Source organism: Grampus griseus (assembly GCF_964374135.1).
Source record: "Grampus griseus genome assembly, chromosome: 4".
Lineage (NCBI taxonomy): Eukaryota > Metazoa > Chordata > Mammalia > Artiodactyla > Delphinidae > Grampus > Grampus griseus.
In genome coordinates, this window is record NC_138997.1 from 110,296,676 (window position 1) to 110,322,818 (window position 26,143).

The following is a 26,143-nucleotide window of genomic DNA, read 5'->3' on the forward strand; positions in this document are numbered from 1 at the left end:
TCCCTTCTGCCTCTGGGACCTCATCTCTGTCACGCTTCTTTCGCTCTTTCCCCTCCAGCCACACAGGCTCCTTGCTGTTCCTCCAAACTGGTCATACTCCTACCTTAGGGCCTTTGTTCTGAGTATTTCCTTTGCCTCAGTTCTCTTCCCCCAGAGACCCACGAGGTCCCACTCTGCTTCTCTCAACCTTTTGCCCAGCTGTCATCTTCCCAAGAGGCCTGTCTTGACCTACGCAGTTTAAAACTCCAATTCACATTCCTACCCCTGAATAAAAGCGGGATTGCTGATTTCCCCTTTCCCTGCTCTCTCTCCTACGTACTATAGAAATTACTTACAATGTCTATGATCTGTCTTCCCCACACAAAATACGAGGTCCACAAGGGCAGGGATTTTTGTCAGTTTTGCACTGATGTATCCTAAAAACTTGGACTAGTACCTGGCACTTACACACAGGCAGTCAGTAAATAACTGTTGAATGAATGAAGTTTAAAATAGCAAAAAGGAGGAAGCATGTCTAAAAACAGAGGGTTGGCTGATTAAAATCATGGTAATGGAATGCATTCTAGACTGATGTAGTCAAACCTCTTAATCTTTCTGCGTGATTCAACCCTTTGCAACCAGGTACTTTAAAAAGGGGAAAGACCCCTTTCTGCATTGGGGAATCTGAACAGAGAAGATGAAGCACCGGCAGCTTCCCTCTTGGGGTACCAGGATACCTTGAGAGTCCTGGTCTTCAGGAAAGGACTGACAGCTGCATTGTTTGGCCTGACATAAGAGAGCTCAATGAATATTTTTTGACTGAAGGAAAGAAGAGCTTATGCCTCTGTCCTGGCTGCACTGGGTTCCTGGCTCCTTTTTAGGTGGGGAATGATCTGTGAAGTGGAGTTTGTTCCCAACAGGTGATCTAAGTAGGGTAAAGGTCAGGTCAGCCACAGAGATCCTGGCCTGTGCGTGACAAGGGCTCACACATTCCTCAGAGCTCTTCCATCTTCTGCTTTCACTGCTGTCTTCCCCACCCCGTCGGAGTAGAGCCATCTCTTCATTGTTTCGACACCTCGAGGCTGTCGCGTGAGAAGCAGCCACTTCTCTCTCAAGGTGCCTTAGGAAGACAGAAGCCAGGGATGGGTCTGCGGGGGTGACCAATTATTATGGGCTCACTTTACCTAGTACGTTTGATAACTTAGAAATCACAAGTGATTCTCATCAGGTGTACATTTTTCTCTGATTTGAAATGCAGAAGAACAGTTTTAATATTTAACACTAAACTTCATATAACTTTTATTGCCTTTCATTTTTTTTCTAACAGGAAGTAGTGATAATATTATATACAAGTCCACTACAAAGGCAGACATCTGGTTTTCTTTCTTCTCTTTTAAGGGGGAAGATAACCGCAAACAGAATATTAACATGAAGAAATTCTCAATAGGCTCTACCCCTCAACTATCTAAACCAATGGTTTTAAAACTTTATGGGGGTGGGAGGAAAACAAGTTTATGGCCCCAAGCCCGGAAATTCTGAGTTAGTAGATTTTAGGGAAAGCCAGAAATCTGTATGTTAAGAAGCATCCTAAGTGATTCTGGAGCAGGTGTTTCATAGACCCCACCGGCAAACACTGATATCACCTTGGACAGAATATAGAAAGAAGGATGAAAAGAACATACCTGACCCAGAACTTAAAGATGTGATCCACTGTATAATCAAGCAGTAAGTAATAAAGATTAAGCAGCGGTCACAAGAAACATCTTTAGTCATGACAAGGCAGTGAACCCCCTCCTGGGAATAAATCATCAAATGTTGCTATTAGTGAGTACACAAACTGCTAAAAATGCATGTAGTCCTTGATGGAGAACTGCATTTTATGAAATTCAGTGTGTTTCTTCTGCAGAACAACGGAGTGATACTAAATGTATCATGTAAGAAATGATTTGGTCTGTATGTGAAAAATATAGAAAAGCTCACAAAAATTTCAGACAGGACATTTGAGAAAAAATAAATCTTGGACAGTCTACCCCTTTGATTTTTCATATCCATGGGACCTAGCTGTGGGTGTTACCTAAAATCCCATCCATCGATCACTTTTGGTTTCCTAATTTGTTTTAGGCGATTTTTAACAAAGATTCATTTTTATTCTTTCGCAGGATTTTTCCTTTGTAAGTATGTGTTCCAGTTAATTGTTCCATGGGAATGAGCTAGCAAAGATCAGATTAGCTAGTCTGGAAGACATTCTGAAACAATTATGAAATAGATGCTGAAATACAATTGTTTTTGTTTTTGTTTTGCGATACGCGGGCCTCTCACTGCTGTGGCCTCTCCCGTTGCGGAGCACAGGCTCCGGACGCACAGGCTCAGCAGCCATGGCTCACGGGCCCAGCCGCTCCGTGGCATGTGGGATCTTCCCGGACCGGGGAACGAACCTGTGTCCCCTGCATCGGCAGGCGGACTCTCAACCACTGAGCCACCAGGGAAGCCCTGAAATATAATTGTCACCATAATAATACTGATGACTACGTAGCAATGTAGAAAGATGCTTATGAGTTAAAATTCAAAATGACGTATTTAAGATTATAACTATGTAAAATCATATACTATGAAGACAACTGTGACTAACTGTACCGTAGTGAGCAAGGCTCACTAACTAGGTAGCATCTAAGTATCACTGACTGCTAGGAGGAGGGGAGCCATCTACGAGGTGTGAGTTACCCCACACGAGGCCCACCAGACATGGCTTCTTCTCCAACTCACAGGAGATTAATATGCCACATGCCATAAACCGTTAAGCCATCCTTTGATAATTTGCTTATTGTTTAGTGCAGACCCTCCCCAAAGTCGAAAATTTGTGTATGACTTACAGTTCGTCCTCTGTATATGCGGTTCCTCCGTACCTGTGGTTCGCATCCATGCATTAAACCAAGTAGCAGAGCAGATCGTGCAGTGCTGCAGTATTTATCATTGACAAAAGCCTGCATATAAATGGACCCACACAGTTCAAACCCACGTTGTTCAAGGGCCAACGGAATTGAAATAATAGTTGTTCTCTATTTCATATCTTGCTATAAGTTTTATTGTTTTCACAGCTTAAGCTATCAATATATAAAATTAAAAATAGATTCTCTCCTTACATTCTTTGATGTCCCTCAAAGAGGTTCACACATTCCCAAAGACATCTCAAGTGAACATTACTATTTCACTTGGGCTAATGACAAACTCTGTGCCTGTTTCCTCATCTGTAAAATAGGCATGCTCTGAGCTTTGCCCACATCACAAGGTGGCTGGAGGAGGGAAGCAGCATGCATAGCAGGGTGAAAAAACCATAGCATTTAGAGCCATGTAGTCATGAGTCCTAATTCTGGCTCTGAAACTTACTATCTCTGTGACCTCTGGCAAGTTATTAAACTTCTCAAAGCCTCAACGTGAAGTGGGCAATTTTCACCTTATAGGGTATATGCATGCACGACGTCTAAAACACTGCGCAACATGCAATAGACGCTCAAGAAATGCTATTATAGCAGTGCTTTGTAAACCACAAAACATATTATGTAAATGCAATGTGTTCATTATGATAATAGAAAGAAAAGGGGAGAAAAAATATATGAACAGAACTGGCCACAGAAGCACAGTACTAGGAACGTGAAAAACACAAGATGTGCTTGGAGAAGGGGTAACATGATATGGCTGAAAGACGGCATTCCTGATTTCTGTTCTCAAGAATATGAAAAGCCATTGAAGGCATTTTGAGAAAAATCTAACACGGCACTATCCATGCTTTAGGAACATAACTATTTGGAAATGTGGAAGATGATGTGCAGGAAGGAAAGCCAGAGGTAGGATATCAACTTGGTTAGGAGGCAAGAGGGCATGAAATTGGGCTGGAGCAATGGGAATGAGGCAGAGGGAGGGATCTGGAGGCATGGAGAAGAGCTAGGAGGCTGTTACAAGAGTCTGGGAGAAATAAGGGGGAAAACCTGCATAGTAAGGGTGCAAAGGAATGGAGGGGGCAAAGAAACATTTAGATGACCTTCATGAGTAAAGAGAGGAGAAGGGAGATTCAATATGGCTTCAAGGGTCTGACAGGGGAACTAGGAGAATGTTAATTCCGCTGTTCAAGAAAAAGGGAAGATGATGAGTTCAGTTCTGGACAAGACGGATTCAAGGCATTTAAAGAGATGTCCGCTAGACAGACCCCAGGAGAGAGACCTGGGCTTCTTATGTAGACTTGGGAGTGATCACCATAGAGATGAGAAGTAAAACTAAGAGGACCTGATGAGAATCAAATGGAGTTTAGGACGTACAAAATAAATGGTAGGAAAGAGCCTGAATAAATGTAAACACACTTACACAGGACTATTAAGAGGACAAAGGTTGCCTAAATGAAGTCTCCACCAGCAATGGACGCAAAAAACATAATATGGTACGAAAATGAGAGCAATAATATCTATAAAAATCTTATTAACTTACTAAATTTATCATTTTTATATTAACTCACAGAAATAAAAGTTAATAGGGCTTCCCTGGTGGCGCAGTGGTTGAGAGTCCGCCTGCTGATGCAGGGGACGCGGGTTCGTGACCCGGTCCGGGAAGATCCCACATGCCGCGGAGCGGCTGGGCCCGTGAGCCATGGCCGCTGAGCCTGTGCGTCCGGAGCCTGTGCTCCGCAACAGGAGAGGCCACAACAGTGAGAGGCCCGCGTACCGCAAAAAAAAAAAAAAAAAAGTTAATAAAATCATTGGGTTCCTTCAGGCATGCAAATTGCAACTGGTGAAACTCAATGCTTCTAAATTTTTGCTATGAAATTCAACAACATCTTTCCACATCAATAAATATCCAAAGGAGACTAATTCAAAAATTTCAATGTTTATTTACACTTTGCATATCTCAAAAAGTTTGAAAAAAAAAAAAAGAAGTTTCAAAAGGAAGTTAGCAAATTCTCATAGATCTGCTTGTTTCTAGCACTTGGGGGAGATGGAGTCTTGGAGTTTTTAGAGACTGGAATCCTGATGGCAGAACTTCAAATGTTCTCATCACTTGCCAAGGAAGTGCCATACTTGATCTGTGTTTAAAAATGGGGGAAGCAGGGTGTTAGGGAAGGGGTGGAGAGGGAGGTGGGGGAGGAAAGGAGGATAAGACAAATTTAATTTAGACCTTTCGGAAAGATTTAGGCAGATAAAAACAATCAGAACTCAGTATGACACATTTCTATATTTAAAGCCACTCACCTTTAAACTCTCAGCCTAAGTTCTCTCATTTGGCTAAGGTCTTATATTCTAGAGCCTTCCCACCTTATTTCCTACATCTTACTGGGTCACTTTAGTCTTTATCGAATAGTACTGAAGCTAGTGTCCTAGCTACGGCATGAAAGGTCTAGGAAAACCCTGTACTGTAAAATCTGACTGTCTGTCAAATACCCCAAATGGGATAGTATTGCAAAGAAACAATCTGTTAGTTTCCCATATAAGGAATATCGTTTGCTTTCCCACAAAATCATGTCTATACATTTGCTCCTTTCTAAACATCTTACAACTCGATTCATAGTAAATAGTTCTCATTTTTCCTCCAAACTTGCAAGTTGAATATTCTTCTAAAGTTTCATATTAAAACAAAAAGGCAAAAAAGCCTTGCAATATTTTAAAAGGCAAATGATACACGCACATGCTTGTATTTTGAAATTTTTACTACAGAACATTTTTACTTGTTTCTCAAAACAGCTTCAAATAATGGTAATTTAAAAAAATGCTATTTTTAATCCTACTATAAATTTTGATTTTAAGATCTTTAGTTAAAATGAGTGATTCATTAAAATGATGATAGATAATAAATAAAGTCTCCTAAATGCAGACATTTGGAGGCTTAAAATTTATCAGGACTAGCTGGAACCTCAGTACTTCACCAACCGTCACTGCACAATCAAACTACTTTCTAGCCTAAAAGTAATAAACATGTTCCTTATTTTCTGAAATTAGGAAATAATTGATTTCATCTGAAAATTATAATGACTAAAAAAGTACTTTACTTAGTTTATATAATTTTTAAATTAATCTATTGTATTTTTTGGGGTCTCCACTACTGTAAATGAATACATTTACATATCTAGCTCCTCAAGAACCAGCATATACCATACCTTCTTCATTACTTCCTTTATTCAGTGAAAATGACACCTGAAAGATAAGAATAGAGTCTCTGTTATAATGAACGTTTAGATGTGGAAACTATATCCAGAATGGTTTTCTTTTAACATGAAATTATAGAGCAAAGGGAATACTCCTCTTTGCCTTTTATTGTTATTGCCTGTTCTTTCAGATAAACAAACCACAGACTTAAGAGTCAAATAAGAAAAAAAAACATTCTTGAAAAAATTTTCTGTCATTAACCCATGGGAACTACTGAGAATGTGAAGAGAGGAGAGGGGTTTTCTTTCAGTTTCTTCTTTGGCTGAGACCTTGAGAACAAAAATCCAAAACACATATTCATAGATACATGCACACACATGGACGTAGGTACAACACACAGAGAGACATTATATAATGTATTTAGCTGTCTTCTAAAGTGTTTAAATTAATTTTTCTATTTTGATGACTGGGCCAAGATTCCTAGAACAGACATAACCTGTGGTAGACAAGATTGAAAAGTTTTTCTGAGATATAAGATTTCTTCCTAATTAAGAACAATACATTTTTAAAGGTTTAAAAAGAAATTTAAAGAGAGATCCATTCTCCACAGAGAATGCACAAAGCCCAAGATAACCAGAATAAGCATCTATGTAACCAACACCCAAGTCGAGAAATGGAACATGCCAGGCACTTCCCCAATCATAACCTCTTCTCCCTGAGGTATAACCACCACCCTGATTTTATAACACACTTTTCAGATTTCAAATTTAATAATCAACTTCTAATTCTCTGAATTTGCTCAGCCTTAGTGGGAAAGATCTGCCTCTGATATTTGAGGTCTGGGGCAAATGTACAAATGGAGACCCATATATCATACACCTGAGTATTTAAAGGTTATAAATCAAGCTAACAAAGTGACTATAAAAACTGTTGCATCCTACTATCTTGATAAATATACCTTTGCACTGGCTTGGAAGCTCTCGTTTAGCATTCTGGACACCTTAGAGACTGCCTGAACATGGCAAAGTACGGAAAAGAGGCACATGGCCTTCATGCCACCCCGCTTCTGCTACCCCAGGCTCCATTCTGTGTTGAGGGCCTCACGTGCACAAGGGTAGCTCACACATCTAGGTATCCCCTGCCTCCTAACAGCCACCCACAGGCCGCTGTAGAAGTAATGGTGAGCGGAGTCCACACAGTCACGAACGTACACTTGGGGGGAGATGCCCACATAGGCCCTGGAAACAGGCTTGCAGCTATCTGGGTAAGGAATTCCAGGGACTTGAGTAACTAAAAGGTGGTCTAGAATGGGGGCTTGGGCTCCTGGTGAACGCACAACTTTGGTCCCTCGGTCTTGCCCTGTGAGGAGGGACGTGATTGGATGAGGGCCAAAGCAGGACCCTCTAAAAGGAAGGACCCAAAGCAGGGCCCTCCTTAGGTCTAAGGACAGTCCTGAAGAACAACTCAGCAGGAAAATATAAATGTCAGCAATATTAAAAGATTCTCTATGATAGTTAATGTGCCAACTTGGAGGTTGGTTTTGGCTGAGATTAACTTTTAAACTGATGAACTCTGGGTAAAGTAGACTGCCCTCCATAATGTGAGTGGGCCCCATTCAATCAGCTGAAGGCCTGAACAGAACAAAAAGACCAGCCTCCCCAAGCATGAGGGAATTCTCCAGCAGACCGCCTTTGGACTTCATCTGAATCCCTGGTTTTCCTGGGTCTCCAGCCGGCCATCCCCTTCTGCAGATTTTGGAATCACTAAGCCTTAACAATTTCTTCATATGTATCTCTTATTGATTGTTTCTCTGAAAAAAACACTGGCTAATACATTCCCCTGAATCATAAATGGGTTAAAGTTAGTTTTCCTTCTACTCTTTAAGAAAAAGGTTAATCAAATATGCTTTGTTTTATTTTCTATCATACAAAATGATGATATAACAATGTAAATAAAGAAGACCTCTGTACAAATTTTATGTAGAACATCCTTGAGATTTTTCCAAGTACTTTCAAAAAAAAAAAAAAAAAAACCGAAAGAAAATTCTATTCAGCTTCCTAGCACAGAGAAAATGCTTAACCATGGTTGGTTTTGAGGATGGCAGAACTTAAATCATTCTGGGTGTGAAAGTAACACTACAACATAAAAACTGAGATTAGGCCTTTGGGATTTAATGGCTCTGTTTTTCTATATAGACTATAAAACAGAATAACTTGCTTATTCTTTGAAATTCTTATGCTCTTTAAATTGTGCAGGACGCCTATTACAGAGTTTGTTGGAAAGGTAGCTGTTTAGGTTTCCTGCTTAAAATTAGCAGCTGCTTCTTGCTGGAGCTGTCAAACATTTCAGGGGAAGAAAATGTGTGATATATGAAATAGAATAATCGAGCAGCTTCTCATTAACCTAAAAAGCATTACAGAAAAGAAATGGACAAACTACTCTAGCTAAAACATTTATCATTACATTTTATTTTAAAAATAATTCCCAGAATGCTTTATTTCTTTATTCCTAAAATCTATTTCTTGGTTGGTAGAATATATTCAGACTGTACAAAGCCTCATATAAAAGAAAACAAACATCACAGGTAAATCTAACAGAGATAAAATAACTATGAAAGTCTGGAAGTTTTTTTTTTGTTTTTTACACTTTTCCATATTAACATATGTCAAAAGAGACCAACATTTAAATTTGAAAACAACAATGGGTTCATGATACACATCAGCTATTTAACTCTTCACCTACTGTCAATGACTTCCCGATTCTTAAACATTACACTTGCTTACAGAAAATGGAAGAACAAAGAAATGCACAGAGCAGCATTTTAAAGTGACCCAATCCCAACCCTCACTCTCAGAAGTCACCATCATTACATTTTCCTTGTAAGAAACAGAAGGATTTTCAGTTACTTACTTCTCCTAATTTCTCAGTAGGGGATGAATGTGGGCACCCTCTACTCATCTAAGATAAATTCTCCAGGAAATTGTATTACTTTATACTCTCATTCTAAAAATGCTATCTCCTTTCCTCTCCCACTCCAAAAATACTTCTCATGAATATTCATATCTTTAATTTCTTTCAAACAAATTTAGTGTTCTTATTACCAAAGTATTCCTCTTTTATCAACCAAAGAAGGCTTACTCTTTTCTGTCCCTACTCATGTAGAAACTGTATTTTAAATGAATATGAACTATTAAACAACTGTTTTGTACTCCTTCAGATAACCCCACCAGGTCCCTATAAGCATTTTCACCTGCAGGTTACATGTGTTCAAATTAATTAACAAACATGACACACTCAACCAACATAAAAGCTTGCTTTACTACGTGATATGAAGATTGATGTTCTTTTACTTTATTATAAGGATTCAAAATTAAAGAGAAAAAAGTTCCTGATTTTTCATTCAGGTGCAGTAGGGTTTTAGTTGAATTAAATTACCTTGGGTATTCTCTCCCTACATTATGTTTCCATGGTTCATAAGGCAGTTACTCTATATTCATTTTTCTTCTTCTTCCAGTTTTACTGAGATATAATTGACATACAGCACTGTATAAGTTTAGGGTGTACAGCATAATGATTTAACTTACATCATGAAATGATGACCTCACTATGTTTAGTGAACAGCCATCATCTCATATAGATACAAAATTAAAGAAACAGAAAACACATTTTTCCTTGTGATGAGCACTCAGGCTTTACTCTCTTAACAACTCTCACATGTAACATACAGTGGCATGAATGCTATTTATCCTACTCTACCGTGTATCTCTAGTAGTTACTTATCTTATGACTGGGAGTGTGCACCTTTTGACTGCCTTCATTCAATTCTTCCTCCCCCCACCCACCGCTCTGGTAACAGCAAATCTGATCTCTTTTTCTGAGTGTGTTTGTTTGTTGCAGTATAAATGACCTACCACACTAGGTTAGTTCCTGGTGCACAATATAGTGATTCGGCATTTCTATGCGTTACAAAATAATCACCATGATTAATCTAGTTACCATCTGTCACCATACAAAGATTTTACAGTATTATTGACTATATTCCCCTTGCTGTACACTTCATCCCCATGATTCATCTATTTTGTAACGAAGTTTGTACCTCTTAATCTCCCTCATCTATATTCATTTTATTTTCACATTTCTTTTCTGATTTCTGCTTTATAAATCAACAAAACGTGACCAATTCTTAGTTATCCATAAACAAAATGTAAGAGTTTTTTTTGTTTTTGTTTTTGTTTTTAACATTTTTTTGTTTATTTATTTGGCTGCACTGGGTCTTCGTTGCGGCACGTGGGATCTAGTTCCCCAACCAGGGGTTGAACCCCAGCCCCCTGCTCTGGGAGTGTGAAGTCTTAACCACTGGACCATCAGGGAAGTCCCTGTAAGAGTATTTTAGGTTTATGTTAGTTTAATCTACTTCCTCTTCCTTTCAAGAATGTATACAATTGGCTAGTAGCTGAAAAAAATTATTTTACTTTCATCTCCTTTGTTCATCTTTGAGTGGTAATGCAGTGAAGCTTTTAAGAGGAAAGAAAGGGAAAGGAAGAGGGAGATATACTAGAATCAGATCCTGATTTACCAAGAAAATACATTATTTAAATTTTTTAGTAGTAAACTGCCACAAAGATGTTCATTTTCAGAGTCACAAATAAAACAAATCTGTATGGCATAAATATTGTAGCATGACCTCATTAGAAAAATCACATCCACAGAAAGGTTCCACTCTAAGGGGAAACACAGTCCTCTTTGATGGAGATGTAAAGTGAGTGCCCACAGAGGGAAGGGTCTCTTGCCTAGGCAGTCCAAGAGGTCCAAGCAACCCTGGTAATAAGACGGCATCCCAGACAGAGTGATTTCAGAACTTAGTTTTGAGTTGGCTTGATTTAAAAAACCAGAAGCCAAGGATTGTCATCTTGTTCTGAGATGTGCAAGGAAACTATTCTTGATGTCATCAATAGCTTTAAGCAGAGATGAAGTACATGCCCAAAGGAAACGATCTGAGAAGCATGCTGTTAAAAGTCCTATCCAACAACTATAATGAGCTGTAACATTATTCTTCTGGTCATCACTTTTCATATTTGAAACTATTTAAAAATATTCATTAGTTGGTAGATTCCCATTAGAGCACAGAACCCCAAAGTGTGCACTTCTAAACTAGCTGCTTTATTGATTATCTTTGTTGTGGGCCTCTAAAAAAATGTTAATATGGCTTTGGTGTGAATTTTCTTAAGTGCTATTGCTTTTAAGCGATAACAATGCCTCAGACTCACATCAGACACTTTTGATGATGGATTCACCTAAAGTCCTTCGCCTGGTTATGTAAACGCCAACATGCGTTTATGAGATTGCTGGTAAAGTTTAGGGATGAAAGAGGTGGCCACAGTATGTACTGATGTTAACTGCCCCCGTACGGAATAACCAACTGTTCAGGCGCTATTTGTTGAAAACTTATTACCTGGAAAATCAGTTGTCCACATATATGTAGGTCTATTTCTGGATTTGTTTTAACTGATCTTTCTCTAGTTTTATACCATTACTATACTATTTTGATTACTGTAGCTGTATAAAACGTCTGTAAAGAACAAAGTTGGTATTCTAATTGATCTAATTGATCTATAGATCAATTTGAGAATTGACATCATAACAATATTGAGTCTTCCAACCCACGAACATGATACATCTTCCCATTTATTTAGTTCTCTGATATCTATGGGCAATGTTTTACAGTTTTCAGGGTACAGGTTCTTCACATTTTTTTTTCCAGATTTATTCCTAAGTGTTTCATATTTTTGAAGCAATTATAAATAATGTATTTATTTTTCATTAATTTTTGTTCCTTATAAAAATACAATTGCTAATTGTATATTGAGCTTATATCTTGCAACCTTGCTAAAATCACTTATTCTAGTATCTTTAGATTTTATGGAATATTTAATATAGACATTCATGCCATCTTCCTTTATAACCTGGATGCTTTTTCCTTCTTTTTAATGCCTTCCTGCACGGCTAGAAGCTTCAGTACAATGCTTAATAAAAGCAGTGGGATCCGAGGTCTAGAGTTGTAGAGTTGTATTTACAGAAAGGTTTTTAAGTGCAAATTTAAGTTGTTTATGCCTATTTCTTCTTCAGTGAGTTTTGGTAGTTTATGTATTTCAAGGAATCTGCCCATTTCATCCAGCTTGTGAAATTAACTGGTATACAGTTTTTTCACAATATTTCTCTATTGTTCTCCTAATAGCTCCTAAAACAGTAGTGATGCCACTTGTCTCATTCCTGACATTAAAGATTTGTCTTCTCTCTTTTCTTTCCTGAACATTCTGGCTAAAGGGTTTATCAGTTTTGCTGGTCTCAAAGAGTCAGTTTTTGGTTTCATTAATTTTCTGTGTTGTTTTTCTGGGCATACAAATTCTCTTAATTATGAAATATCAATACTTCAAACACACAGAAAATGAAGAGACCATTATAACAAATATCTACTCTCTAGATTTTTTTAGAGTTAACATTGTTATTTCAGAAAAGTTACAAGTGAAGTCTCTTTTTCTCCCAACTCATCAAAAATAAAGACCTTATTTATTTTTATTCCCTCTCAGAAGTAACTTCTCCTAACCACTATGCTGAAACTGGTGTTTATTGTTCTTATTTATGTTTCTAAAATGTGAGCAACGTATCTGTTTGTATTCATTAAAAATATATGGTGCTGCTGTGGGTGTTTTAAAATTTACTTCAACGATGCATACTATATCCTGCTGCAAATGCTTTTTTCACCCAATACTGCACTTTCAGGTTTTATCCATGTAGAGTCATGTAGTTCTAATTCACATATTTTACCTGTGGTATCGTATTCCACTGTACAAATATACTACAATTTATTTACCCAGTTTTCTATTGACAGACATTTGTCCAGTTTCCAACTTTCCCATGTCTGATCATAAAAACGTATGTATTAGTGTCTCTGTAGAATGTACATCTAGAAAGGTAACTTCAGAGTAGTGGGTTATAAGCATCTTCAACTATACTAGAAATCACGTAATTGCTCTTCAAGGTAGCTGTACTAATTTATACTCCTATAAAGCATATCAACAAGTACGAGTGGTCTCCCTTCTCCACTTGCTTAAAAACACTTGTAAACGTTTGCCTATCTGATAACTATGAAATTGTACTATGTCTTAATTTGATTTCATTGATCACTGGGGAAATACAGCAGATTTTCACATATTTACTGGCAATTTAAATATTCTCTCTTGTGAGTTGCCCATTCATACTTTTGCCCATTTTTTTTCCTACTGGTTATTTTTTTCTTGTTGATTTGAATAAGTTGTTAATCCTTTTGTCACTTATACACAAGTACCTTCTCCCAATCAATGGCTTACCTTTTGACTTATTTTGTGGTATCTTTAATTGTTTACAGCTTGAAAAAAAACTTTAAATTTGTCAGTCTTTTCTAGGTTATTCCTGGCCCTTTAATATTCCATATACATTTTAGGATTATCTTACCAAGTTCAGTGAAAACCCTATTGAAATTCTGATTAAAAATAGATTGACTTCATTAATTAATATGGGAGAAATTGTCATTTTCATAATTAAGTATTCCTTTAAACTGCTGATAAGTCTATTTGGGTTTTCTGTTTATTCTTGATTTGACATTGTAATTTATATTTTTACAAAATTGTCAATTCATCTATGTTTAGAAAGGTATTGCCAAAAGCGATTTAGAATGTTCCTTTCTTTCTTTTTTTTTTTTGGCCACACCGTGTGGCACGTGGGATCTTAGTTCCTGAAAAGGGATCGAACCCATGCCCCCTGTCCCCCCTGTAGTGGAAGCATGGAGTCTTAACCACTGGACTACCAGGGAAGTCCCGAGTATTCCTTTCTGATTACTTATATATCTCCTGTGTCTGTAATAATGTCTTAATTTTAATTTTTGATATTTTTATTTATGGCTTCTCTATTTCACTGTCTTTCCTGTAATAAGTTTGTCTATATTATTAGCCTTAAAAGAAGAAAACCCAGCTTTTATTTTAATTGATCCTTTTCATTATCTCCTTGTTTTCCATTTCATTAAATATTTGCTCTACTCTTTATAATTTTCTCTCTTATAATGTAAAAAGATAGAAAAAAACAGAGTGCTTGTTGAGTTGAATGTTCAGCATCTCAATTTTCTTTCTTCATTTCTGCTGTACAGTTAATTTCTCTCAAAAATTATTTTTGCTGCATCATGCAAGTTTTGACATAGTGATTTAGTTGTCACTCAATTTTAAATATTTTATAATTTTTCATAATTCATTTTTTTGAGGCATGACTTGAGATGTATTTTTAGTTTCCAAACAACACAGATTTGGGGTTTTTTTCTTTTAATATTTTTATAGCTGACTAGCAACCTTGTTATACTGTTGACAAAGAAAGTGGTCTGCATTGCCTCAACTCTTTGGTATTTGTTTTCCAACTCTTTGTGGCCTAACATATCCTCAATTTTTGGAAGTGTCCACATGTACTAGAAAAAACAATGTATTCTCTAATTATATATATTGATAAAGCTTGTAAATTTTGCTCCCATCTTCTCAATGTATTTTCCAAATAACACTTTATATACAGTAAAGGATCCTAAAACTAGCATCTTAAATCCCAGAATCAATTGTCATTAAGTATCAACTGATATTAGATCTGAAAGGAAAACTACATGTGTGTACACACACGCACACTCATGTGTGCACACACATACACAAACATACATTCCTTGTTCCCTATAAAGGCTCTGAACCTTGTTCCCTGAAATAAAGCTCCAACTTCTGGTCATACAGTCTTCAAAAACTGGGAAAGAGTCCTACCTTTTTGGCTATAAAAAAGACACACTACCCAAAAAAATGTAATTGGGTCGTCCTGTGGTTGAACTACCACTGAGAGTTACTCCTGTTGCTGGTGGCCACACACTGTAGCCCAGAGTAACCAACTGCCTCTGTGGATCCCTAGTGTGTTCAGATCTAAGTAGCAAACCTTGTTTTTGACACAGCCATGCCTTTCATGGTTGTATATAATTCAAACATCTGTATTTATAAACAAAATCCAATAACCTTTCTGACCATTTCAGTTCTCCTTATCCTCCTCAGATCAGCTATCCTTCTGAAGATCTCTAACCTACGTCTGATAAATTACTTCTGTAGATATTTTCTCTTTTGTTTCTAAAATGCATCCAAATAATAGTCATCAGGGTGTTGGCTTTTATTTTTTCTTGGTTATGGTGACACTATTTTTCCTAATTTAATTGATCTGCACATATTGTTGGGTGACCACTTAATGATTTTGGGGGGAGGCCTCAATGCTACTACACTTAATTGTATTTTGATCAAATATATGTTCACCAGTATATGCTTCCTGCAACAGTTCTCCTTATCCCTCAAGAGTTTAGTCCATTTCTTTTCTTTGTATACTTTAAAAGTATATGTTCACCAAAACCAATTACTTGATCCTAAAATCTCACCTATTTAACGATCATTCTGAATATTCTGTGAATACACATCTATAAAGTGAAAACCTGTATTACTATCTGGCCCTGTTTTAAGCATAACTTCCGGCTCATTTATTTATCTATTTTTTTAAATTATTTTTTAAAGATTTTTTTGATGTGGACCATTTTTAAAGTCTTTATTGAATTTGACACAATATTGCTTCTGTTTTATTTACTTTTTTGGGTTTTTTGGCCACGAGGCATGTGGGATCTTAGCTCCCCGATCAGGGATCGAACCCACAACCACTGCACTGGAAGGCAAAGTCTTAACCACTGGACCACCAGGGAAGTCCCCAGATTCATTTAACATCTACACATCTGTCTTAAGATAATATTACCTAAGTTGATTAACTTGTTAGAATGAGTTCACTTATTCTACGTCCACTAATAAACCTTGGGGTTATAATTTGTTTCCATACAGGCCCAGGATTGATGTGGTCTGAATATGATCAAGTTTGATAGATGACTTTAATGTCTTAAGTTATTCTGAGCAAGCAAAGGACAAACGAAAGCTGACAGTACTTTGAAGTCAGTGCAACATTCAGTATATAGCAAAATAGAGAGATCTGGGAATATATATCTAAGTAATGCTGATTCAAACATCTCAATGTGGTTGTGAAGAGATAAAATGCCAAGTCAAAATGCTCTGACTACAAAGAATTTCATTATTACAAGTTGATAAAATTTTCAGGAGAAATTGTTACCTAATCTGAGCTTCTGAATCACTAATGAGGCTGCTAATAGAGCAATTCTTTGATTTACAAATTTTTAATGCTGAAATTCCATATACAGTAAGTTCCACTAGAGCTGATGATGAGGGACTGCTTTCTCTGCATTTTGATTTTCTACCATAGTTTCCTCAGTGAAAAATCAGTATAGCACCCTCTTCATTATTACGAAACACAACAAAGCTACCAAACCATGTAATTAAAGCTGGATGTTAATGTTTCTGAATTCTAATCTTGTTTCCCAAATCAAACTATCCAGATCATATCCATGTTCTCCAATTATTATTTTTTTCCAAGAGGACTTTTCCTACTAATATGCTAGGAAAAAACTTTTTAAAAAAGATGTAAGATTGAAACTTTATTCTTACAGCTAATTTTAAGACAAGTATCTATTATATCTATCATTTAGAAAACCCAAACTAAAATGAATGAAATAGTCTTAATCTGAGATTAGTGGGAGACTACGTGAATAAAGTTTTTAATTTGTTTTCCTTAATTTTTTTCTTAAAGAATTAATAATAAATATTGATGAGAACTAAGTTCAGAATGTAATGACACAGATATAAAACTGAAAACTTGAAGAAAATACACCGATATTGTAGCCTGCATTACTGTCATGGCTCCCCTGCATCTTCCCTTGCTTCCCTAGCCCGTTCGCACCAACGCAGCCAGAATGATCTTGTTAAAATCTAAGTCAGATCATATCACTCCCTCAATGGTTCCTTCTTATTCAGAATAAGAAATGAAATTCTTAAAATAGTCCCTAAGGGTATTTTACAGTGTCTTTCATAATAATTTGCCTCCATTTTCACCCCCAGATCCATGCATTTCTGATCTCATCTCCTCCTTTCTCCCTTAGACTCTTCCTACTCCACCAGCCACTGTGGCTCCTCGGTTATTTCTTGAACATGTCAGGTACCCACTTGCCTCATGGCCTTTGGGCTGCAGCATGGAATTCTCTTCCTTTACAAGTCACTTGGCTCAGTCCCTTACCTTCTACAAATCTTGACTCAGGTCCGTTCTCCCCTCAGTGGGGCTGTTCCCTACTACTTTTCAATCACTACAACTCCCATCCCACTCCTGGCACTTTATCCCCTCTTCCCTCATTCATTTTTCATCATAGCATTTATCGCATTCACAAACACTATATATTTCACTTGTGTATTTATTATCCATCACCCCAACTAGAATGTTAGCTATACGAGGAAAGAGGTTTTTGTGTCTTTTAATACTGCATCCCCAGCACCTAGATTCTAACCACACGCAGCACGCAATAATTAAATAACTGATTAATTAATGGAAAAAAATTCAAAGCAGCCATTGTGAGCAAACATTTTTGTTGTTCCTTAAGATCTAAATTCACTAGTTTCTATCCGATAATTAAGAGGAAAAAAAAACCAAACCCCTCAATTTATAAATGGGATTTCTAGCCTAAGATCACTCCTGAACACACTTTACACAGCAGCATTACTTGATTATCTGAATGTGAATTTCCTTATTTAGTGGTTTCCAAATCAAGCATTACTTTGCTAATAAATTCAGTTGCCTCCAGGCAGTATTATCACTAAGACACGTAAAAATCTGAGGGTATCTTCTTAGTTAAGAGAAGGAAAGCTTGTGAGGTAACCAAACTAAATGGAAAAAAAAAAAAAAAAGGAAAAGAGATGTATTTATTTCATTTTTTTTGAGCCAAAATGCACCTGTGCCAGCAGCCAGTCACAATTTAGACACTGGATTGTGGATAACTCATGGGAACAGGTCAGTACAGAGGAGGGCAAATGCATTCACACAACAATAAACTGGTGAAAAATAGTATCATATGAAATCAAGTTAAGTGGTTAATGTACTTTAGAAAACAGAAATACAACTAAAAGGTTTTAAGGTTTTTAATCTAAATTCCCTGCATGAAAAAATAATTTTAATGTTGTTTTTAAACTTTATGCTCCCCAAAAGTCTTGATACATTTCACTGCTAGATTTTTCAGAATTTCTGCTAGACTTCCCCATGACATTTATAAGAATAAAGGATGCCTTGGACATTTGTTCCTTACCGATTCAACTAATGATCTTGCTTCCTCTTGAGAGCAATGGAAAGGGCTATCACATACCTGCACATTTGTGCTGGAAAGGAAAAGAGAACATTATTATTAAACAGGATAAAAAAGGAGCAATTACCAAAAAGAAAACCAGCTCTCAAATGCTTTACATTTGAGTGTATGATCCCAGCCAACAGTTGCTGAGTCTTTGGATCTCAGTGGATAATAACACATACACACACACTCTCTCTCTCTCACTCACTCACTCAAAAGGAGACAAGAGACCTTCTAATGCAGAATGCTAGAGCACTGCAGAAATGTGATGAAGATACCCTGAAAAAGGACCTGGATGAATATAAATTAGGACAACTGGGGTCTTGTACATTCTTTCAGGCAAAGTTATAAATATAAAGTGCTCCATAGCATTGCACCCTCCAGAAATAAAAAAAAAAAAATCAAATGATAGTATACAAATTTAAATAATCTCCTGGTACACAAAAGGCTATTCCACTACTCTTCACCTTTACTGAAGAAAAGAAAAAACAAATTTGACCCATAGAACAAAGACCACGAGGAAGAATTTTCCTCCAAGTGAGGTGATAAACACTGTAATTGGCTGCTGAAAGATGCTGTAGAATCTTTCTCAGACAGGTATGGAACTAAGCTAACAGTGGTGAGAGGAAACCACAGCAACATGAAAGCTCAGTTTTGGTACAAGTAAGGAAGTTTAGCAAGGCATAGACAGCAGCTCCTCCCATGAACAGTAAAGGCTCTATAAAGTCCAAAGTCTTCCCACACAGTGGGGACTAGCATGCTATCTCCACAAACATGCTGCCCACCACGTATTTCTCACCTCCTAGATGAAAGCAAATGCATCATTCCCCCCAAATGTATTAAGTCTGATTTTTAAAAATTTCATCAAAGAAATCAGATTAAAATAGATATAGAAAAAGGTAGAGAAGGGCATTAAAGCCAAATTAATTTTTCAGAATTGAAGAAATAATTGATTAGCAGATCCCTAAAGGAGATAATTAATAGATGAAACACACACATGCACACACACACACGCATGTGTGCTCTCCAAGTGGATCTAAGGGATGTACCTTATCAAATTTATTTTGGCAATGGCTTTGTGAAATATGCTGGGATATATATGATAAAAAGATCTGTAGTTATTTATTTATCTTTTCAGCTACATCTGCCCGTAATCAGACACTGGGTACATAGCAATTATGAAAGTGGTCATTTTGCTCTCTATCCAGACTCAAAATGTGGAATTTGTTTTCATTCTTGGCATAAGTGATGATGTTTGATGAAAGGTGGCATTATCATCTTTAAGACTAAACTATGTTATACTCTCTTCTTCATACCCCACGTTTAAGTAAGCTAAAAACTGAAAAAGGTAAGGCTTTATAAGTTAGATGTTTCTCTAAAGAAAGTCAAAACTAAATTTAAAAGGAACAAGGCAAAAAAACAGATACTGAGAAGTCTTAAGTGCTACTCTTCTGAAGAAAACATGGTGTATAATACTAAATATGCTATACACCAGCGGTCCCCAACCTTGTTTGGCACCAGGGACCAGTTTTGTGGAAGACAATCTTTCCATGGACTGGAGTTGGGGGGTAGGGGTGGATGGTTTGGGGATGATTCAAGCACATTACATTTATTGTGCACTTTATTTCTATTATTATTACTTTGTAATATATAATGAAATAATTATACAACTCACCATAATGCTGACAGGAGGCGGAGCTCAGACAGTAATGCGAGCGATGGGGAGTGGCTGTAAATACAGATGAAGCTTTGCTCACTCGCCCACCGCTCACCTCCTGCTGTGCGGCCCAGTTCCTAACTGGCCACGGACAGGTACTGGTCCGTGGCCTGGGGGTTGGGGGCCCCTGCTACAATGTTTTTAACATTAAAACTACACCAAAGTGAAACATTCCTTGGGAATTCTAGGAAAATGGTGATGAGAGAACAGGGAGTCCTGTAAATAGGGTTGTCAGATAAAACATAGAACACCCAGTTAAATTTGAACTTCAGATAAACAGCAAATTATTTTTTAGTATAAGTATGTCCCAAGCAAACTATTTTTTTAGTATAAGTACGTGCCACGAGACATTTACATTAAAATCTGAAATTTAGATTTAAGGGGGTGTTCTCTATTTTTACCTGTTAAATCTAATAAACTATCTCTAAAGTAATCCTCTATTTCCACAACAAAGCAAAACCATCAGTAGAAATATTAGAAAAGAAAGAAAATATTAAAGCCAGCACTGTAAATTTCAAAGACTAATAACTTTTAAAATATTCTGTGAATTTAAAAAAACTGAGTAACTTTTAAAATATCCCCAATAAAATATCTTGACAAGTAACCAGCTAGAATCTAGGAAGCCAACAAGCTCTACCATTTTTCACCTTGGACAAATTATTAGTATGGCTGTTTCAAGAATTAAGTGAAAGGTATATACAAATGGACTTAGGAGATTCTTGAATGATATATAAAATATAGAAGAGGAGAGATTACAAAACCCCTTATTACTATTTCTCCAATAGCCCCCCCTTTTTTTATAGCATTTTATTTCTACAAACAGTGCCATCCTCCTCACTAATATTCTTTTAGTTAATAAAGAATGCAATCTGGGTTTCAATATACTTTCCTCAGGATTTAAGGAAGTGATTTTTACTTTGAATGTTTGAAGGTGTAATAAAAGGCATGTTATCAAGAAACATTTTAATTTTATCTGAATTGTCCCTTATACAAAAATAGTTAACACTGACTCATATTATTTATTGATTCAAAAAATTATTCTTATGCCATGTGTTAGGGACATTTCTAGATGCTGGGGATACAATGTTGAACCATGGAGCCCCCATGAACATTGTAATATTTAGGGTTCTTTCTAGCTTTCAAACTATGACTATAGCATACAAAAGGAGAAGCAGTATAACCACTTAAAGATGATGGTGCCTACTATAAATGAGATTAAAAATATTGACTGGGAAGAATGTGCTGCTTTCCTCTTTATAATAAGACATTAAATATTTTGTTCTAAATTTATAAACATTGTGTACCCTACACACAATCTTGATGATCAAAATAAGCAGATACGACATTAGAACAAAAGCTCAACAATACCAAAAATTTCTATGCACAACAAACCAAATTTCATTTACAAATAATAAAGATATATTAATAGCTATATAAAGAGCAAAATAAGTGATTAAATAAAAAGAAACAGGGGGCTTCGCTGGTGGCACAGTGGCTGAGAGTCCGCCTGCCAATGCAGGGGACACGGGTTCGTGCCCCGGTCCGGGAAGATCCCACATGCCGTGGAGCGGCTGGGCCCGTGAGCCATGGCCGCTGAGCCTGCGCGTCCGGAGCCTGTGCTCCGCAACGGGAGAGGCCACAACAGTGAGAGGCTCGCGTACCGCAAAAAAAAAAAAAAAAAGAATCAGAAATAGAAAATTACCTGCAAACAATAAACATATACCTAAAAGATGAAATTTACAGGGCCAGCAACATGAAATTTTAGTAAAGAGAAGATTATTTTCTTCAAGACAATTTCAAATCAGACAAAGGCCCACACTCATGAGAATCCTCAAAGACAGTGCTCAGGATTCAGATTGCTCAAGGCTTTTCATTCTAAAGCAAAGTACTCAAGAAAAAAGGAAAGAGAAAATTTAAAGAGGTAAGAATGATGATTTGGGTCCATAACCTCCAGAGTTTGTCAAAGAAAACTGACTTTGAAGTAAATCTATACAAAGCTAAAAGAACTGGAGCTATCCATATATGGATCAGATACATCTTCCTCTAGAAAGGTAAAGGAAACAACTTCAAGACATAAACAGTTTGGAAGAATATATATATGAAAAATATATATATATATTTGAAATAAACCATGATGAAGAAAGGGTGAGAGGAGTTGAAGAGTAAACCCAAATGGCAAAAAACTGTATTTCTCCTACAAAGAATTTAAAGTTGTTTTTGGTAAAAACAGAAATAACAAAATTATCCCTGCTAAAAAAAATACGTAGCTTCCAGAGTAAACATTAAGCAGTGGGGAAAAGGAATAAAAATAACAATGACAAAACTTATTGTGATAAAGAGGATTATCAATTAAGTAATTTAATAAATGCAGGGCTCCTGGAAACAGTAGAGTCACTACTGGATTTAAAAAACAACATCTAGGGACGTGCCAGGTGGCACAGTAGGAGTTAAGAATCCGCCTGCCAATGAAGGGGACATGGGTTCGAGCCCTGGTCCAGGAAGATCCCACGTACCGCGGAGCAACTAAGCCTGTGCACCACAACTACCGAGCCCATGTGCCACAACTACTGAAACCCGTGCGCCTAGAGCCCGTGCTCCGCAACAAGAGAAGCCACTGTAATGAGAAGCCCGCACACTGCAACAAAGAGTAGCCCCCACTCGTCACAACTAGAGAAAGCCCGCGCGCGGCAACAAAGACCCAAGGCAGTCAAAAAATAAATAAATAAATAAATAAATTTATTTAAAAAGAAACATCTATTTGTTGGCTTGAAAATATTATTCAGCAATTACTCCAACAAGTATTTATTGAGTGACTACTACATGTCAGGGATAAGGAATATAAAGATGAACACAACATCTTTATTCATCTACTTTTTTTTTTTTTTTTTGCAGTACACTGGCCTCTGACTGTTGTGGCCTCTCCCGTTGCGAGCACAGGCTCCGGACGCGCAGGCTCAGCGGCCATGGCTCACGGGATCTTCCCGGACCGGGGCACGAACCCGTGTCCCCTGCATCGGCAGGCGGACTCTCAACCACTGCACCACCAGGGAAGCCCTATTCATCTACTTTTGAGGAACTTATACTCTAGAGGAGAAGACAAACTCATAAAACAAGCAGTTAATTAATAAATGCAGTGATAGGACTACACAGGGGGGCAAGGAATAGAGTGTAATGGCACCTTAGCAAGCACAAGGCTAGGATGAGGGAAAGTTTCCTAGAGAAAGCAAAGTCAAAACCAAGTCCTAAAAGATAAGTCAGTCATCCATTTCAAGAAGTGAGAAGAAAATCATGGCAAAGGAAAACAAAATGAGTATGGCCCAGAGGTCAATAAGAACATGGTGTTTGTGAGGAGTGACAAGTGGTTCTAAGTTGTTGGAACATGAAAAAAGAGGCAAGAAGTGACGGAAAATGAGGCTGGACGGGTAGCAAGTGTCAAATCCTGGAAGGCCCTGTTTGTTCTTCTAAGAGAAGTTTGGATTTAATGGTTCTAAGCAGAGAAGCTCATCAGAAGCCAGGGAGCTTTTAAAACATACAGATGCTTAGACCCTACTCCTCAGAGATCCTAATTCGCCAGGTTTAAAGAAAAGGACAACACATTTGAATTTTCTAATGGTTTCCCTGGGTAATTGTGCTGTACTATACGTTGTTTGAGAGAACTGCTGTGATAATGTCTTCAGGTCAGACCTAAACTGATTTGCGTGGGGAGAACAGGTTAAAAAGGAAGGGGGGATGGTTTGGTAATCAATAACAGAGTACACTGTAAGGAACTGAGAGAGAGAAGCAATTCATTAGGTAAAGACAAAGGAAAGAAAAATTTTATTAATATAAATATATTTTATAAATCAAGTAGTGACAAAAATAAAGAAAATATGGACAAAAATGAGTTAAAATTCTGAATATTTTGACTTGAAATTATCTAGATGTGTAAAATTCATAACCAGAAACTTATATCCTAAAAATTTTCAAGCTAAAAAAATTAATTTTGTTGTATTCTTTGAAAACACAGAGGAAGAGTAAAGCTGTTGAGAGAGTAGGTTTGAAGTCTGGCTTAAATCCATCACACAGTGAGACCTTCGATAGGTCACAATCTCTACGTGGCCTCAATTTCCTCATATGTAAAATGGATATAGTAATGATACACATCTTATAGGGTTCTGGTGAATATTAATTAGATAATACATATAAAACTCTTAGAACCTGAAAACTACTAGAGTTCAATAAATGTCAATTCTTATTGCTAATGTAATCCTTATCATTACCTAGGAGGCTACAGCAAAATGACTCCACAGAGCATAGAAATAAAGCTACCTTCACAGTAAAGATAATTAGAATCAACATAGAAGGAATGCTATCAAGCTATAGAAAATCTAACCAGAGATGCTCTCTAGCTGTGCAGCTCAGGAAACCTGGGAACCATACAAGTCCCGTTAAAGACGGCAAAAGCTTTTCTGAAAGTACCATTAGGAAGGAGAGGAAAGCAAACAGCAAGCAAATACCTCTTTGGACAATCAGAGGCCCCTCTTTTTAGAGGAGCACACCACATTAATATCTGACTTAGAATATCTGACCATAAAGAAGAATTCAGTCTATTAGTTACTAGGATAGTGAGGGCTAGATGACATTTCATTACACCCAGTTTTCTTGTTAGTAAGTTGTACTATTTATGTTAGAAACAATTACCTAAATTTTAAGACTATGCTGAAAAAACAGAGTATTCTATCAATACATAAGAGGTAAGAAAAATGGGAGGAGAAGATGGAGTCCACAGTGTTACTCTAGACTCAGGAGAAACAGAATCGGAAGCTATAATGCCCAAGCATTTCCAAGATGAGCCTCTGATGACTTGGATAAAATATTCCTTGAGACTGCCTAATTCTTTACTCCATATTACTTTATTCTAATGATTTCTTTAATGTCTCTCTTGATGCCCAGACTTTATGCCCCAGAAGGACAGGGACTCTATTTATTGTATTCACGGCAGCAACCGTCCCATCAGCACAGTACTTGGCAGTAGACCCTCAATCAGTATTTGCTGAAGAGTAAATGGCTTCCCACTTTCTCCTGATTCAAAGAGGACAATGAAGATGGGTAGGACTCTGCTCTCCAGAAAGACTGTGTACTTTTGCTTCCTAGTTAGGCTTACCAAGAGTCAGTTGTTTTTGTTTCCAAACTTTTTTTATGTCAGTGGTCTTTGGTATTACAATTTCATAATTAAAGCTGTAATTATGCCCATCAATGAAGGGAGTATGGAAAGAGAACTGTTTCTATGAACACCAAGTAGGCTCTAAAACCACTGAGGCTGTACACACTATCGAGGCTCTAAAAAGCCTCCATAAAGGTGAATCACTATAAAAACTTGGTATCAAATTAGGTGTGGTAAGACAACTGTAAAAGGTTAGAAAAAAAGAACCCTAAAAATTTATAAGGGTTTTTAAGTGTAAGGAGTTTAAAGATTACAGGATTTGATCTTTACTTTCTGTTATATATTGTTAGGCTATATATAATCTATATGTAATCTATACAGAAAATGTCTTAGCCCTATATCCACAGATTGATAAATGAATGTACATTTAAATGTTTTAAAGTAAAAATTAAAACGCTTGAGTTATATATTACTATTGTTTGATTCTCCTTAAACAATTAGCTGGTGACCCAGATCATGTTGGATAAGAAGGCTTTTAAAGGTTCTTACCAAGAAATGATGTGGTACTTATTACATAAATTAATCATATGTCTGCATGTTGAAAAGTCGCTGAAAATCCACCTTTGCATATATTCACAGTGCATTATAATGAAATGCCTCTTTACTTGACAGTATACCGCACTAAATTATAAATTCCTTGGGAAAAGGGGTCATGTCAATTCCTAATTTCATAGTGCCCAGCACTTGGTAATGTCTTCCAAATAGGTGCTCTGTAAACATTTTTTAAATGAAAAAACATTTCAATTCTCTTAAAAAAAAAATCAGATCTGAGCAGTATCATATGGCTCTTTAGTACCAGTTAG

The 26,143-nt window shown here is 37.0% G+C and overlaps 1 protein-coding gene across 9 annotated transcripts in view; it reads right to left on the reverse strand.

The window, feature by feature from the left end:
• Window positions 1-4,835: 4,835 nt before the first annotated feature.
• PPA2 (inorganic pyrophosphatase 2) overlaps window positions 4,836-26,143 on the reverse strand; it is an 84,778-nt gene continuing 63,470 nt past the window's right edge. For 8 of the 9 annotated variants that reach the window (XM_082653646.1, XM_082653643.1, XM_082653648.1 and 5 more), the window contains 3 exons: window positions 18,382-18,451; window positions 6,111-6,152; window positions 4,836-5,047 (listed from right to left, as the gene is read on the reverse strand). In XM_082653646.1, coding sequence (XP_082509772.1) covers window positions 5,006-5,047; window positions 6,111-6,152; window positions 18,382-18,451 — 154 coding nt within the window. In that variant the 3' untranslated portion in view covers window positions 4,836-5,005. The remainder of the gene's footprint in view (window positions 5,048-6,110; window positions 6,153-18,381; window positions 18,452-26,143) is intronic. The other variant, XM_082653644.1, reaches the window with a different exon arrangement.